Source organism: Suncus etruscus, chromosome 18, assembly GCF_024139225.1.
Source record: "Suncus etruscus isolate mSunEtr1 chromosome 18, mSunEtr1.pri.cur, whole genome shotgun sequence".
NCBI lineage: Eukaryota > Metazoa > Chordata > Mammalia > Eulipotyphla > Soricidae > Suncus > Suncus etruscus.
Window position 1 is genome coordinate 60,166,247 of NC_064865.1, and position 17,042 is coordinate 60,183,288.

At 49.4% G+C, this 17,042-nt stretch overlaps 1 protein-coding gene across 1 annotated transcript in view; it reads right to left on the reverse strand.

Annotated features, from left to right (window-relative positions):
• GMDS (GDP-mannose 4,6-dehydratase) overlaps window positions 1-17,042 on the reverse strand; it is a 391,193-nt gene that overhangs the window by 286,094 nt on the left and 88,057 nt on the right. Inside the window, exons 4-5 of the mRNA XM_049764893.1 lie at window positions 3,093-3,285; window positions 1,496-1,600 (exon numbers count right to left, since the gene is read on the reverse strand). Of these exons, the coding sequence (XP_049620850.1) occupies window positions 1,496-1,600; window positions 3,093-3,285 (298 nt within the window). The remainder of the gene's footprint in view (window positions 1-1,495; window positions 1,601-3,092; window positions 3,286-17,042) is intronic.

Consider the following 17,042-nt stretch of genomic DNA (forward strand, 5'->3'; position numbering starts at 1 on the left):
CATCCACTCATCACCAATGTACATGAACCAGCTGTGCCAAGGGGTGAGGTGGCATGGATCCTGGCAGCACTTGAGTGGTTCGTCCACCAAACAACACACCAGGAAACAGAGCTAATCTCCCCCATCCTCCCCTACACACACACACACACACACACACACACACACACACACACACACACACACAAACACACACACCTTTCCCTTCTGCTAAGGAAACCAGAACCACAAAATTAATTACAGAAACCTTCCTGGCTGCTCGTTAAGGCAATCTGACAGTGCTGATGCTTCGGCAGTCTATCGTGGGAATTTTCATCCTGCAATAATTATAAATTAAAACTGTATTTACACCGAAGATCCCTTTATAAACCTGTCACTTAAATCACTCTTCAAGCTTCTGGCTTAATTATGTGGCTATATAGTCACGCGAAAGGTCACTGGAAAATTATATGCATGACTACTTGTTGGGTATGAAACAGCTTTTAACAAAGAACTGTTCATTTATCCTCCAGCTAAAGGTCTGAACATCAGCAAAATGTCAAAAATAAGATTTTTTTTGAACTCCTAAGAGTATACAGTTATATTTTCATTTGTGAAGAGAGCACATTTCACAAAGATGCCTCCTGTTTCATAAATCAGGAGTGATGGAGAATTCCTTGTCTTATTTCAATACTCTCATTTACAACCGAACACACATGCCACGGGGGTCGGGTGGGGTGGGAGTGGGGTGAGTCGGTGATAGTCACAGCTACAAATCGGCAACACCCTGAAGAGAATGAAGATTCCCTTCCAGAAGGAAAAGAAATACTTGAAATGGGGGCCAGAGTGATATCACAGCAGTTATGGCTTTTTCCTCGCATGCAGCCAATCCAAGTTCAATGCCCGCAACCCATATGGTCCTCTGAGCCTTCCAGGAGTGATTTCTGAGTGCAGAGCTAGGAGTAATTCCTGAGTGTCACTTATGTGGCCCCCAAATCAAGAAAACAAAAACAAGTAAATATAAAAGCTATAAAATATTAGAACCATAAAATAAATATAAAAAATAAAATATATCAAAGTAAATATAAGAACTATAAAATATAGACAATAAAGAACTATTGAAAGAAGGTGAATATAAGATATGTTTAATTTAGTTCACAGAATGCTCTAGACATAGACATTTCTAGATGTCTGTAAATGGGGCCCAAAGAAAACCCTATAGTGAAGCCAATTGTGGCAAAGTGCAAACTATACTGGTTCCCCTGGAAGAACCTTCCAGAAATCAGGCTGGCCTGGCAGCATATGACCCCTCACCTTCTTGGGGACCCACAGGGGCCCTCGAGGCGCCAGAAGTCCCAGGCGCCTGGTGCAATGGAACCTGCTGCCTTGGGCCAAGACAGGCCTAAAGACTGACCCATGATTTGCAGTGGGTGGGATTCCAGGTCTTTCACAGAGGTCTGCCAGGGACGGGCTTAAACCCAGAGACCCCAGAGCTGAGGTGGACCCTCCACTTACTCACCTCTCCGTGGGCTCTCGTGGTTGAAGAGAATGCCATTGACAGCAAAGAGATTATAGGCCTCTCGGAAGTTCACCACGATCCAGTAGGCGTAGAGCTTGGCTGCTCCTGTGGGAAAAGGAGGTGAAAAGCCATCAGCTTCCTCCTAAAAGGGCCGCCATTTTGAGCCCACATTTAATGAGCCCCAAAATGTTTTTTTCCTGTGGAAGGAGGACCCGGACGTGAAGCCCCAATGGGATGGATGGGAAGGCCGAAGGCTGAGTCCACACAAGGGAAAAATGCAGCCACACATCCCCTCACATTGAAGATGGAATTGAGGTGGAAGATGGGGAACAGAATTGGCCAAAGGGAAAAGAACCACATCATGGACGAATTTACTTTTCTGGGGTCCAGGGAGAGATTGAGCGAGGGGATAGGCAGCATCACCCCTAATAAGCTCCAATGCTGAGTCCATGGCTCTAAGAGCACCAGGATTGGAGGAAGGAGGTGGGGGATTGAGGGGGTGGTGGTAGATCACAAAGGGAAATGGGGGAGGGGTTGGGGCACTCAGGGGAGCAGCTAAGGGAAAAGTGCATCTACCCAAACTGTAACTGTCACTCAGTGAGCTGTGTGGGGAGGAGGAGGATGGAGGAACCAAAGGTGATGAAGGGAAGGGGATCGAGAGAGAGAGAGAGAGAGAGAGAGAGAGAGAGAGAGAGAGAGAGAAGAGAGAGGAGAGAGAGAGAGGAGAGAGAGAGAGAAGAGAGAGGAGAGAGAGAGAGGAGAGAGAGCAGAGAGAGAGTAGAGAGAAGAGAGAGAGAAGAGAGGGGAGAGAGAGAGAGACAGAGAGAGAAAGAGAGAGAGAGAGAGAATAAAAGTCAAGAACCAAAATCAGGGGCCAGAGCAGGGAGGGCATTTGCCTTGCACAAAGCCAACCTGGGTTCGATCCTCAGCATCCCATAGGGTCCCCCCCAAAGCCTGCCAGGAGTGATCCCTGAATAAACAGCTATAAGTGACCCCTGAGCAATGACAGACATGGCCTCCAAATAGAAGCAAAACAAACAAAACCCAAATCCAGTCCCTGTGTAAGAGCCGATGAGGAAGCAGAAGCAATTCCTTTTCCCACATTGGCTTTCAGGTGTCCTCTGTCACCTGGGAAGTCAGAACACAGAACATGGGCCCCACTGAGGCCTCTCTCCCTTCCTGATGGCCTGAGGGGCTGACGGAAAACAGGGGACCTTGCTATTCAGGTGCCTTTGGAACCTGCTCACTGACCCTCAGGGTGAACAGTCTCCCCCACCTGGGCAAGCGTGGGACCCCTTTTCCCTTGGGCTCGATTCTGAAGCATCAGGAGATTTTGATGGAGCAAAAAGGGGAGAAGCTAAAACCTCATCAGGGGGCCCCTGAGAAGATGATAATTTCTCTGAGGCCGCACCCAGCCAAGGCATGATGCTTCCGGACAGGTCTGGCCACCTTAGCCCTATCTGAGTGTTCGTCATAGCGCACCCAATGAAACGTCAACAGAATTATGGCACAGCACACACAGACACACACAAGCACATATATGCACATGCATAAACACACACAAACATATACACGCATGCAGGCTGGCCAGGCTCACCATAGGGCGAGCGCGGGTAGAAGGGCGTCGTCTCCTTCTGTGGCACCTCCTGCACCTTCCCGAACAGCTCGCTGGTGGACGCCTGGTAGAACCGAACGGAGTGGATGAGGCCGCAGGTCCGGATGGCGTCCAGGAGGCGCAGCGTGCCCACGCCGTCCACGTCAGCTGTGTACTCGGCCAGGTCGAAGGAGATCTGTGGAGAGAGGCCAGAGAAGACCGCTGGGCACGGTGCGCCCAGAAAGCCAGCAGAGGAGATGCCACGCGGCACCCCGGATGGGCACAGAGAAGTCACCTGCAGTCCAGGATCTGCTGGCTTGCCACTTTCCGGCTGTGCCATCCTATGCCCTGCTCCCCCATGACCCCTGAGTGCACATGGATATCCCCAAGTCCCCCCTCACCTGTCCACCTGTCCTTGGACACATGGGTGGACCCCATGCTGTGGCTTCCACAGAAAAACACCCTGCAGGGAACTGGGTGACAGAGGCTGTTGGACCCATTTTGGTATGTGCAAGACAGAACCTCCCTCTTCCTCCAGTGGCAGAAACCAACTTGAGACCTGGCTGACAGACGTTCGTTCCCTTCTCTGGTTCTCACCATGGGTGTCACCTCGACTCATTTCGGGGAGCTGGGCTTTCTGGGGGGGTTTATCTACATCATCTCCTCAAGGCCTCTCTTCCTCTCCGACCTCTGTCCTCTACACAAATGTCTATGGAGGAGGCTGGCTATATAACACAGCTGTAGGGAAATTTGCCTTGCACACAGCCAACCCTGGGCAGACCTGGGTTTGATCCCAGCATCCCATAGGGACCCTCAAATCTGCCAGGAGCAATTCCTGAGCACAGAGCCAGGAGTAACCTCTGAGCATCACTAGGTGTGATCTCAACCCTCAAAAAAACAACCAACCAAACAAACAAAAAATGTCTATGCAGTGTCCCTGCCCGTATTGTAATCTGATTGCTTTTACCCTTTGAGCTCTGGCTCTTATTTTGTTTTGTTTTGTCTATTTTTGGGGGATCACACCCAGCAGTGCTCAGGGGTTACTCCTGGTTCTACGCTCAGAAATCACTCCTGGCAGGCTTGGGGGACCATATGGGATGCCAGGATTCAAACCACCGTCCTTCTGCATTCAAGGCAAACACCCTACCTCCATGCTCTCTCTCTGACCCTACTCCTTTTTTTTGTGAGGCGCACACCTGGCTGGTGCTCAGGGCTTACTCCTGCCTCTGAGGAGCAGGAATCTCTCCTAGCCAGCTCAAGGGACCATATGGGGTGCTCAGTCCCACATCCCAGGTGGGCCAGGTGCAAGGCAAGTATTAACTCTCTGGCCCAAATTAGGTGAATCCTGATAGTAGATGTTTGTGATATGAACCCCCCCGTGTGGCTTATGAGGTTGGCAAATATTCCTGCCCCTACTTCGTCTTTTTTCCTTCTGTTGATGGTTCTCTTTTGTTGTGCAGTTAACTTTCTTTGATGTCGGCCCCCTTGTTAATTTTTGCTTTCGTTTCGTCCTATGCCTTTAGGATACAATTAAAAGGAAAAATCCTTGCCAGGCAACAATGGCAAAGAGTTCACTCACAGCCTATGTTTTCTCTTAAGGGGTTGTTGAGTTTTGGGTCTTAGGTCCAGATTGAATCCATTCTGGGCATGGTTCAAGAATGCCACCCAGGGGCCAGAGAGATAGCATGGAGGTGGAGCGTTTGCCTTGCATGCAGAAGGATGGTGGTTCGAATCCAGGCATCCCATATGGTCCCCCGTGCCTGCCAGGGCAATTTCTGAGCATAGAGCCAGGAGTAACCCCTGAGTGCTACTGGGTGTGATCCCCCCAAAAAACAACAACAACAACAACAACAACAAAGAATGCCACCCAGTTGTGGTTTTTTTTTATTATTTCTTCATGTGGCTGACTATTGAGTTTCCCCAATACCCTGTACTGACAAGCCTGCCTTCCCTCACTGTATATCTTCTTGCCTCCCCTGCTATAAATTATCCGACGCTCTGTGCATAAGTTTATTTCTGGGTTCTCTCTTTCGGCCCACCCATCGGCCCATTTTCATGCCAACACCACAGCTCTGTGATATGGCGTGAAACCCGTGGATGAGGCGCCTCTGTCCCGGCTCTTTCTCAAGCTTGTTTTGGCTATTGGAAGGTCGTTCATGGTTCCCTTTGTGACCTGTGTTTCCCCAAGGACCAAAGGTGATGAGCATTTTTCTTCAGTGCACTTATGGACCATTTATATATTTTTGGGTGAGGGGTGCAGGGGTTTGGGCCAAACCCAGCTGTGCTCGGCTCTTACTCCCAGATCTGTGCTTAGGGAGCACTTCTAGGGGGGCTCAGAGGACCTGATGGGGTGGTGGGAATTAAGTCCAGGCCTGCTACAGACATGGCAAGCACCTTGTTCACTCTGCAGTCTCTCTGGCCTGCCATGTGCTATCTTATCTAGAGATATGTGTGCTCATATTTGGGGGCCTATTATTACCTGTCACCTTCCCTAATGAGCTGCACAAGTTCTTTCTATAACCTGTCTTATAAAATAATCTCTTATCCAATAGCTAACATCAGATACAACACTTTTCTTAAACAAAGCCCTATGCAGTGTTGAAAACTCTGGAACTTTCTTTGGGAAGGGGACTGGACTGATTTCCCCTCCAAATCAGAAAACCCAGTAGCCCTCCCTTACCACCATCTTCCTGGAAGAAAAATATCCCAGCTCCCACATCAAGCTCCAAAAGAAAATAATGGCCCCCAATACTTCCCAGGTAGCTGGGTCCTGTCTCACCTCTGAATTCATGGTCCTTTGTGAATTCTCACAAAAGTGGTGAAGTAGACTCCCCTTTTCTGCAGGAGCTACATGAGCCCACAGACACCTCCTATACCCTATACCTAAACCATGAAACAGCCCAGCTTCAAGACTTTAATCTTATCCAAGCCATCAAATTTATCTCAGATTCTGTACACCTCAATATTTTGAGTAGCTGTTTCCCAGGAAATCTGATGGGAAAGTTCCAGAGAAATCTCCCAAGCACTGTGAACCTAAAGAGTAACACAGATGGTTCAGCTAGCAACAGTCACAGCCCAATAAATCACAGTCCGGTATCTGAGTAAATCCTCAGACACTGGCTTTAGTACCACCAGGGAGAGACCAAATCATCATGCCAAGTGGCCCCTTGCTGGTGTAAGCTTTGGTCATTCCACTGGCCTTTGTGCTGTAACAAGCACTATGAGGTCATTTGTGCTTGCATGGAGGCAGGCTGGGGCGGTGGGTGGGAGATTGAGGACACTGGTGATGGGAAGGCCACACTGGTGGCGGGATTGAGGTCCACTGAATGCCTGAAATGAGCAAGAATAGTCCTATCAAGGCAGCTGACCACACACGTTTCCTCTCTGACTCCGGCATGGCCACTAGGAAGTCATTTAGGGGCCAGAGCTTCAGAGCTTTGCACCTCAACAGCTGAGTTTCTTCATCGAATGAACCCACTTGAACAAAAGTCAAGATCCCATCCAAGAAACTCTGGGGAACATGCCACAGCCCCGAGAGGATCTTAGAGACACGGAGCAGGACTGAAGTTGGCGGGAGGTCAAAGACAGCCTCAATTAGGGAGTCTGTGACACCCCCCAACTCTGCCTTGGCACTGGCGTTGGCACACAGGCAGGTTTATGAGTCACCGGGAGAGACCCAAGCAACAGCGTGTTCTGTGGTCAGTGATAGTGACGCTGATTCATAAGAATGGATGTGTCTCTGGTCCCTTTCCCAAGGTCGGGCACAGAACCGAAACCAAAGGGAACCTTGGAGAACTGGATGTACTGGGGGATCTTTGATGGCAGGAGAAAAGTGACATTTGGGCCCTGGGAGGTAGGCTGGACACAAAGAAATGGCCAACAACCCACGTGGACCAAGAAAGGATCCTGCAAGCCCTGAGCTGGCCCTGTACGTCCACAGTACACTCCACTGTGGGCCAGTACTACCTGAGTAGCAGCTGTTGGCCCTGGTGACCCCCAAGATTCAAGCTAAAGGTCAATGCGACTGTCTTCCTATGGGCCTCCCTCTGAGCCCCTTCCTACAGGCAGGGACGATCTCTGGTGGTTGGGTCCCAAATATGATGCCCAAATGCCTGACTGAAGTAACTCAAGACAACAGGGGAAGAACAGAACAGATTTTCAGCCACGTGCCCCCCCACCCCCGTTCTCCCCCAACCCCAGCCCATCCACATTACTACCCTCGACACGGTGGTAGTGAGAAGCTGAAATACCAGCCTCCTGGGTGGTCCTAACCCGAAACAGAAGCTGAGGAACAAGTGTGTGAAGTGGAAGCAGGAGCAGGAAAGGAGTCCAAGGTGAGATTGGGGTGGCTGACAACTCCCAAAGGGGGCTGTGGATGGGGAGCTTGAGCAGAAAGCACTTAGGGAGGAGGGACAAGAGGGAGGAGGCTGTTTATCTTGCAAGCACCAGACCTGGGTTCAGATCCTCAGCATCCCATATGGTACCCGAGCCTCCCAAGAATGACTCCTGAGTATTGCCAAGTATGGCGCACAAAAAGCACCCCCAAAAAAGCACATTGTGTGTGGGGGGGGGGATACTGAAGGTGCAGGGTCTCTGAGACCCAAACATCTCAGGCACGACCAGTCTAAGCCTGTTGGTAGGAAGCTCAGGGGCACAGAAGCAACATCTGGGCTCACCCTCAGCTCTAGGCTCACTTGGCCCTAGTCTGCATCCACAATGCCCAGGCCTGAGCCGGGCACAGATGCGGTGTGGCTGTGAGGATTTTCAAAGCAGGTGACATGGAGAACAAATTGTACCCATGATGGCCAGTCTTGGCCTTTCCAACAGACCCCCCGGGACAAGGCCTCAAATCAAGTAATCTGTAAGATTCTCTGTGTTCTTCAAACGCTCAGAGAAAGGGGACCTTTCTGTACATCCACCTGAGAGGATTCGAACAGACACCCTTGGGTGTGTGATGCCATCAGGGGAGTACAAACACAGTCTGAGCTTGAAGCCAGGGGCTCTCCGTGGATTGAGCATGATTTTGGGGTGACGCTTCTAAGGCAGCAGTCTCAGGGAACCAGAGAATCAGACCGGGTCCCTTCTGGGTAGACCACATACAAGGCAAATGCCCTACCACTTCTCTCTCTCTCTCTCTCTCTCTCTCTCTCTCTCTCTCTCTCTCTCTCTCTCTCTCTCTCTCTCTCTCTCCCCTCCCTCCCTCCCTCCCTCCCTCCCCTTGGCCGCTATCCTGCTTCTTCCTTCAGAACCATGCTCCTGGGGTTGGAGATACGGTACATGGGGTGATCTTACATGATGTGGGATTTATTTTACAGGAAAAGTCAACCTTCCAGAACCATCTCCAAGTCAGAACACAGATGAAGCCTTAAAGGGACACTGCTTAGAAGCAGAGGGTTCGGGGAACACATGAAGGGTAGAGCTCAACCAGTGCCTGTACTTCACGGAAAAATCATTTTAAACTCGCCTGGTGTATCTGCTTCTGGATATGAGGCTGGATTATAGCCTTGGTGGTGAGTGAGGGAACAAAATGGGGCAGATCGGCTGGCATCAGCCCCCTCCTGTGGTGCCAAAACAAAGGGGAGATACCACAAGGGCCCAGGAGGATGATGGTGTCCCCCCAAAAATGGTGTTTGTCTTCTATTATTCATGTCCTAGAGAGAGGAAAAGGAAAGAAAGAGACGAAGAGGGAGATATAGAGAGAAAGAGACACACACACATACACACAGAAAGTGGGTTGGTCTTTTGGGGGTTTTTCGTTTTTGGTTCTTTATTTATATTCATGCAATGAAACCAAGACTCGACATTTAAAAGCCACCTCAAGTTGTAATGTGGCTTGGCCTGCCATGAGAGTTTCTCTCACTTTATTTTCTTCCTCACTTAGCTTCCGATCCACCGAGTCATAATATTTGCAAAATCTTCCATCCATCTTTTTTTTTCTTTTTTTCTTTCGTGCTCTTAGCATTTATGAAAGAAGGGGTATGAGCAGTCGATGAGCCTTGGTGCTGCCCTAGACATGAGGGTATATCTTGGGAAGGGTCCATGTAGGGATGGGGGCTGAGGAAGCTTTGAGTGAGACATGTGGGGGCTATAGCCCCCAGAAGCAGGAGCAGGAGGTAGGGAGGCAAAAACACACAGGAGCGGCCGAGACCCTGAATGGAGCTCCAGAAAATTAAAACCATGATGGGCTTAGGGGAAAGACTTATTGGAGATTTAGGAAAACAAATAAATAAATGGGGGAACAGCAATGGCTCCGATGGGTCACTTCCCCCCATAATCTTGCAGAATGTGGAGGAGAAACAATAAGGGAAGGAACGAGAAGTCTGGTGGATATGCAGACTCGGGGTCCTTATGAGATCACGACATGGGGTGACCATAACTGAGGGTCATCGCGAAAGTTGAGGGGCCGAAGAGAAGGCACAGCGGAAAGGCATTTATCTTGCACTTGGTCAACCCAGGTTTGAGCCCTGGCACCCCATAGGGTCCCACTTGAGCCCTGCCAGGAACAATCCCTGAGCACTTGAGCTAGGAGTAAGCCGTAAGCACCATGGGGTGTGGCCCCCAAATAAAAGAAATGATGAGGAAATGTCATCCTGGCTTCCTCATCAAAAGTAGGAGCCTCGGGAGGAGAGAAGGCAGAGACCAAGATAAACGCTAAAAAGACAGATGCATAAATAAGTGATCTGGGGCTGGAGCAATAGCATAGCGGGGAGGGCATTTGACTTGCACGCAAACGACCAGGGTTCAATTCCCAGCATTCTATAGGGTCCCCCCGGGAGCTTGCCAGGAGGGATTCCTGAGAGCAGAGCCAGGAGTAATCCCCAAGTGCTGCTGTAGCCCCAACACAAAAACAAACCAAAGCAAAAAATTATAAATAATTGACCTGAGAGATGAGGCCATAGGGAGCAGATACTGTTAAATTGGGAGGTTCCAAAAAAAAAAAATCACTGTTGAGCCCCAAATAAACCCAAAGAGTTATATACCACCAACACATTTTTTTCTTGGCCAAAAATCACTTGGGGAAACACTTCAGGGAAAATGTAAGACCCCCCCCCCAAAAAAAAAGCCCTCTAAGTCAAAGAATGAGTCACAAATAATAGACAATAAAAATTTAAAATTGCCCGAAGCAAGTTTCATAATAATACGGCTGGATAGAATTAACTGCAATTAGTTCCAGTGAAGGGCAGGGTGACGTTGTATAAATACAGCTCAATCATGCCCGGCTTTGGACCTGTGTATCTGACAGTGATTCATTCCGGTAAGACATTTACTCATTAAAATATTAAAAAATTGGGCTGGAGAGATAGCACAGCAGTAGGCCATTTGCCTTAAGGACAGGCCTGGGTTCAATTCCCGGCATCCCTTATGGTTCCCCGAGCCTGCCGGAAGCAATTTCTGAGTGACGAGCCAGGAGTAATCCCTGAGTGCCGCCAAGTGTGACCCCCCAAAAAAACAAAACAAAAAATAAAAGACATATAAGTTATTCCTAAGTCTGATCAGGATTCAGGTCAGAGAAAAGTGCTAATAATTAGCCAAGAGTCTACACATTATAAGAGTCTACACATTATCTTTATTGATCCGCATGGACAGCGTGAATACAGACAGTATGAATCTCACAGAACTCAAAGTCCCAAAAACTCATCTAAGAAAGATGAAGCCGTTGGAATGGGGAGTTTCCAAACAAGGCAACGTGGGATATGAGAGAACTAAGGGATGCCAGAACCAGAACATTCTACAATCCGGGCACAGCAGATCTTCAAAAGCAGGACGGACAATGGCAGGAAACAGAGCCCTGAGCGAGTAGAACGGGCTGCCTGGACTCTCTCAGAACACAAGAGCTGCCTGAGTGGGAACAATGACTCACGTGTACTTGAGTTCGCTTATGAAGAGAGAGAAAAAGTAATAAGAATCCACGTGATAATGTAAATGCAGTGAAAGTGGTAAGGCTGGCACTAAGATTGGTGGCATTCCAAAAACTTAAAAAAAAAAAAAAGCAATCAGCAGAAAATGGGTATTTTAGGCAGCTGGTGTTAAGTAAAGCCAGAGAGGTAAATATGGGATTCGCCTCTTGCCTTGCACATAACTGATCCTGATTTGACACCCGGGACCTTATTCAGTCACCTGGGCCCTAACAGGAATGATTGCTGGGCACTGCTGGATGTGGCCCAAAAGCTGGGAAGGGGAGAAGGCAGGAGAGAGGATGGGGAAGAGGGAGAAAGGGAGGAAAAAAGGGAGAGAGAAAGGGCGGGAAGGGAGGGAAGAAAGGAGGGAGAGAGGGAGGGAGGGAAAGAAGGAGGGAGGGAGGGAGGGAGGGAGGGAGGGAGGGAGGGGAGAGGAAATTATGGGAAGGAATGGAAGGGGAAGAGAGGGGAGGGAGGGAAGGATGAGGTGAGGAGGGCAACTTATGAACATTCCATGCGTGAAGACAGGTTGGTCTTTTCCTTCCAACAAAGGTCTCTGATGACTAGACTAGGCGTAAATCTCACCCTCGCCACGCCTGACCTAAAACTGAAGTCAAAAAAAGACCAAAGACCTACCCCTAGAAGCTGGGTGGATGGAGAGGGAGTTGGGGGGGACAGCCCCCCCCCTTTGGCTCAGGACAGAGAGTCTATGCCCAAGGTGAGTGTCAGCTAATGCCAATGGTGGAGGAGAGAAGGTGAGACAGACAGAAGAGGGTGTAAGGAGTGAGAAGGTGAAAATCCTCTGGGCCACTGAGAGGTCTTTCTTCACACCTCATGCTAAGTACCATTATTGTTGTTTTTAATTGTTGGGGCCTTTCAATGCCCCTCTTAGGTACCCCTTAGGTGGGAAACAACCTGTGAAGAAAACCTAAGTCTCTGCACGGAGGCATTTCGACATGGAAGCAGGGGGCTAGACCACACGGCAACACTTGACACGATTTAAAACTGCACAGACAGGAACGCCAGCGCCTTGGACACGAAAAGAAAACAACACCCCCATCCCACCCCCAGAGAACACACAGCCACAGCCAAGGGCTGACAGTCTAGCAGTCCTCCCAGTCCCGGAGATTCAGAGCAGGAATCCAGATTTATGGAGACCCTTCCTTAACGAACCAGATGGGCTTTTTGTTGTTTTTTTTTACAATGCCAGAAAGCGCTGTTAAACTCGCCTACAAGTGCAAAACACTTCTCCTTGTCCAGATTGCTTTGCAAAACTGGAATGTTCCGGGTGGTGGGGTGGGGTGGGGGGTAGGAACCTGCTTCCCCATCCCCCCAAAAATGAGAACACACTTCCTCTAGACTGCAGGAGAGTCTGTCGGGGTGTGGACTCTTGGGCAAGTCGAGGGGTCTCCTTGGTCGAAGCACTCATTTTTGGGTGGCAACACATTTATTCCTACAGGAGAGTTGGGGTGAAGAGCCATGGCTGCAGGGGTGTAAGGCAGCAAGGACAGATGGTGGGGATTATCGAAGACAGCCTGCAGGCCCCACTGAGGGGGTCTCTGCCCTTCAGGACATCCCCTCTGTCCCTCAGAATTAGAAACAAAAGCCCACACTGGGCATGTCAGTGGTGCTACGGAGGAGGCCATAAATGCATCATTTGCTGAAAAATTCCAGCATGCCAAAGCCTGGCCACGCTGCCTGAGCAGCCCACACTCCCGCGGCGAAGCCATCAATCCCACGGGCATCCCTGGCCCTCCCACTCCCCGAGGAATCCGGGACAAAAGGGAAAGCAAATGTTTCTAAGAGGTGGTGACAGCACATTCCAAGGGGCTCAAGAAAGACCTTTAGCATGGGAGGAGAAATTAAAATTTTTTTTCTTATTGCAGCCACGTCTGTAGCCAAAAAACCCCAGTGCTGGCAAGGTAGGAGCCCGGGCAAGGCAACAGACATTGGTCCAGGTCTGCGCCGGCTCAGGTACCAGGGCATAAAACCATCTTGGAGCAGAAAGATCAAATGGTATCGAAGGGAATAAGAAACCCTGGTCTGGAGCAGTGGTGCAAGTGTTAAGGTGTCTGCCTTGCCTGCACTAGCCTAGGATGGACTGTGGTTTGATGCCCTGGCATCCCATATGGTCTCCCAAGCCTGGAGCGATTTCTGAGCACAGAGCTAGGAGTAACCCCTGAGCATCACTGGTGTGGCCAAAATAAAAAAACAAAACAAACAAACCAGAAAACCCTTTCGAGGCCTGAAAAATGACACAGTGGGGAAGGCGTCTGCCTGGCACATGGCCCACCAGGGTTCCATCTCTGGCATCTCTTAGGGTTCCCAAGCACTGCCAGGAGCAATTCCTGAGCACAGAGCCAGGAATAACTCCTGAGCACTGCCAGGTGTGGCCTCCCCCCCCCCCCAAAAAAAAAATCTTTTCAGCATCATAAGTCTGAGTGTGCTCTGAGCATCATTGGTGTGGCCCAAAACACAAAACAAAACAAAACAACAACAACAACAAAACACAGATCCTAGTGACCAGCAGTTCCCTTTCTGCTGCCTGAATTGCAGAATCCTTTCTCCCCAATGACCGAAGCTAATGTTTGACCGTAAAATACAGCAGCTGGAATTAAAACTAATAAAACTCTCACAGATTCCGTCCGCAGACTTCCTAAGAGATAAGGGCAATTTGGGATGCGTGCAAGGATAGTCCTGAAGTCAGGGGGAGCTTCAGCAGTCCTTAAGAAGTACTTAGAGCTGCTTATAAACAACACTCTGTGTCAAGTAGTTTGGACGTGTGTGTGTGTTTTTTTTTTTTTCTCACTCCAACCTTGTTTGCCCGATCTGCTGAGCCAAACCGGGTTCAGACACTGTTATGGTGAGTTTTTAATAAGCCTCGTGTCTGGAAGAACTCAACTCCTGACTCAATGAGGCCTGGATTAATAAGGTTTTAAATTACCTCCCAACACAAGGCCTGGTGCAAGATGTGAGGGATCGCTCGGTTTCTGGGCGCGAGGCTGTGTGTACGGTCCGGGCTAGATGCAAGAAAATTCTGCGTGATCGACCCACAGGGCCTTTTACCTGGCAGAAAACAATCGGCCCTCTGTGATTTCCACCCGGTGAGGGAAAGAGGAGAGACAGATTTATGTGGCTTGGACTGGACAGAGATGGGCGTTCACATGCTAAATGAAGGGCGCTTGGACATGTGAACTCAACTTTAACAGTTCTGGGTTCTGCGGGTTTAATATTTATCAGAGAATTATGGTGAGACGGGAGGAAAAAGCTAAAACTTCGGGGCCCATCGGGACCCACACCTCGCCTGCTGTATCTCTGGCTCATTAAACCGACGGAAACGGACTCATTTGTCATCTCCGTACTTTTGCCTGGAGTGTCTTTCAAGCGACAAGCCCACGGACACTTGCCCCCCCATTTACGGGGTCCAGACACAGCTGTCTGGAACATTCTGTGGCAGTGCTTGGGTACGCAGTTCTTCTTGTGATGCAGTGATGCGCTTTTGGAAATGACGCTTCTTGCCTGTTTCTGAACGCTCTGGTTCTATGTCTCCTTGGGTTTCCTCTCACGACTCCTAGCTGGACACTCATCACTCAGGAAAGCCTCCTTCCTCAGTTTCCCCAAAAGCCAGCTCTTATCTGGAAAAGTTACTCCAAGAGTTTTCCTGACTTTCCCCAATGGCAAGGTCTTAACTAGAAAAAGTTACTCTGGCAGACTGACCATAAGCTCTTCATCCACTAATGATGTATTAACCTCCAGAAAGATGATTTATAATTTATTATTATTATTTTGGAGGTCATATCCAGTGGTGCTCAAGGGTTACACCTGGCTCTATGCTCAGAGTTCGCTCCTGGCAGGCTCGGGGAACGATATGGGATGCTGGGGATCGAACTTGGGTCCAACTAAGGTCAGCCATGTGCAAGGCAAATGCTCTACCTTAGTGCTTTCAGTCTGGCCCCAGAAAAATGTTTTCAATGTCTGGAGTGACCCAGCTGGGGATTCTCTGACAACTTATGGCCCATCCCAAAAACAGAAATAAAAAGACATTTTCAAATCCACTGGTGTTGGGATGAAGGAGAAAGGAGAAGGCTTGAGTTCCAAACCTCTGGTCAAAGAGACTAAAAGACTTTGCAACAGTTACATTGCTTAGCAATTCATTTTATTTATTTTATTTTATTTTTGGTTTTTGGGCCACACTCGGCAGTGCTCAAGGGTTAATCCTGGCTGTCTGCTCAGAAATAGCTCCTGGCAGGCACGGGGGACCACGGGGGACACCCTACGGGGGACACCGGGATTCGAACCAACCACCTTTGGTCCTGGATCAGCTGCTTGCAAGGCAAACGTCGCTGTGCTATCTCTCTGGGCCCGCAATTTATTTTTTTAAAAAGTCAACCTAGTCTGTGCTGCTAAATTCGATTTTTCTGTGTTCTCTATCCAATTCGAAGCTGGCTTTTCAATAATCATTCTGCCGACCCAGCAATGTTTTTCCCCGTGTTTTCCATCCTGTAACCAAAAGCCGAGGTTCCCCCCACCCAAATCTCCCATAAATCAATCATCACAAAATGACTTGACGTCACTTGAACCTTTAAATGAATTTACATAAATCCAAAGTGTGACGAAGGTTTCAATCACAATGTTCAAAGGACTTAGAGGGGAGATTTCCACAGACTCTGCTCTGCGCCAGAAGTGTTTTCGGGGGGCTCAAATGCCGAGTGGAAGTTTTATAGGAGGGGGGAAAAAAGAACCAGTCTGCTGTGATACAATTTCCTGTCACCAAATTTTCCCTGGGAGTTGAGGAAAAGTGACAGGAGATTAAAAAGAAAGAAAGAAAAGTTTCATAGAGAATGCAACATGGAACACACTGGAAAAAACAGACTGGAAAATCACCAATCACTGGACGAAAATAAAATAAATCATCCAATAAATAGATCAACAGCCTCAGGCTGATGGGAGCCAGGTTGCATGGGCTGAGTCCGGGTGTCAAATCTGCACCTTCGAGAGCTTCAAAGTCTGAAAGGCATTTAGGAGAGCGAGTGTGACATTCCCTGTGGGAGAGAAGGGGCTCCCCTGGGACCCAAACCCTCCCTCGGTGGGTGAGTGAGGAGGCAGAGGTGCTCTCTGGAAGAACTGCCAGCTCCAAGGCAGGTCATGCCAACTGTGTCTTCATGTCCCCGGATTCAGCGACAACCGCCACATTCAAAATGGCAGCTGACTCATTGGCATGCACGGCCCTGGGGCACCTCAGGGCTCTTCACAACCAACTGATGGACCTAAAAAAAAAGCATTTCCCCAGAGCCAGAGTAATGGCGCAGTAAAAAATGTAGTAGGGCGTTGCCTTGCACACGGCTGACCCAGGACGGACCTCAGTTTGATCCCTGTTGTCCCATATGGTCCCTCAAGCCAGGAGTGATTCCTGAGTGCATTGTCAGGAGTAACCCCTGAGTGTTACCGGGTGTGGCCCAAAAAAGCAAAAAAAAAAAAGTGAAAAATTGGGGGTTTGGGAGACAGGACGTGTGCCCCAGCCCAGACTCTGTCTCCAGCATGGCCTATGGATCCTCCCGACCAGCACAAGGCATTTAGTCCAGGAGACCCCCGAGCACCGTCAGGCCTAGCCCTGGTGGCCCCCAGCACCAGCAGTTATCACCAATGATCCCCAGGAGTGGTCCCTGAGCACGATGAGAATGACTTGGGAGACCCCCACTTCTGCCCAAATAAAGGGACTGGGCCTACAAAGATAGATCAAGAAGCTGGAACATGTGCTTTGTAGATGGAAAAATCCAGTCTCTGAGCAGACTCTAGGACCACCATATTTACTCCCTGAGCACTGCTGAGCGAGGCCCCTCCCAGAAAGAAACAACAGAATTCTGCATCCCTCCACATACAGCAAGACAGTGTGAGAGTTGAGCAAAATACTCTGTCAGCTGGTCCCAGCCCTCATTCAAAAGGATGACACAAATGATTCAACGTTTTCTTGCCAGTAAGCCACATACTCCCAGGGGCTGACACCAAGGTGGGGGCAGCTGAGCTCTCAAAATGACAGACCCAGCAAAGGTCTTCT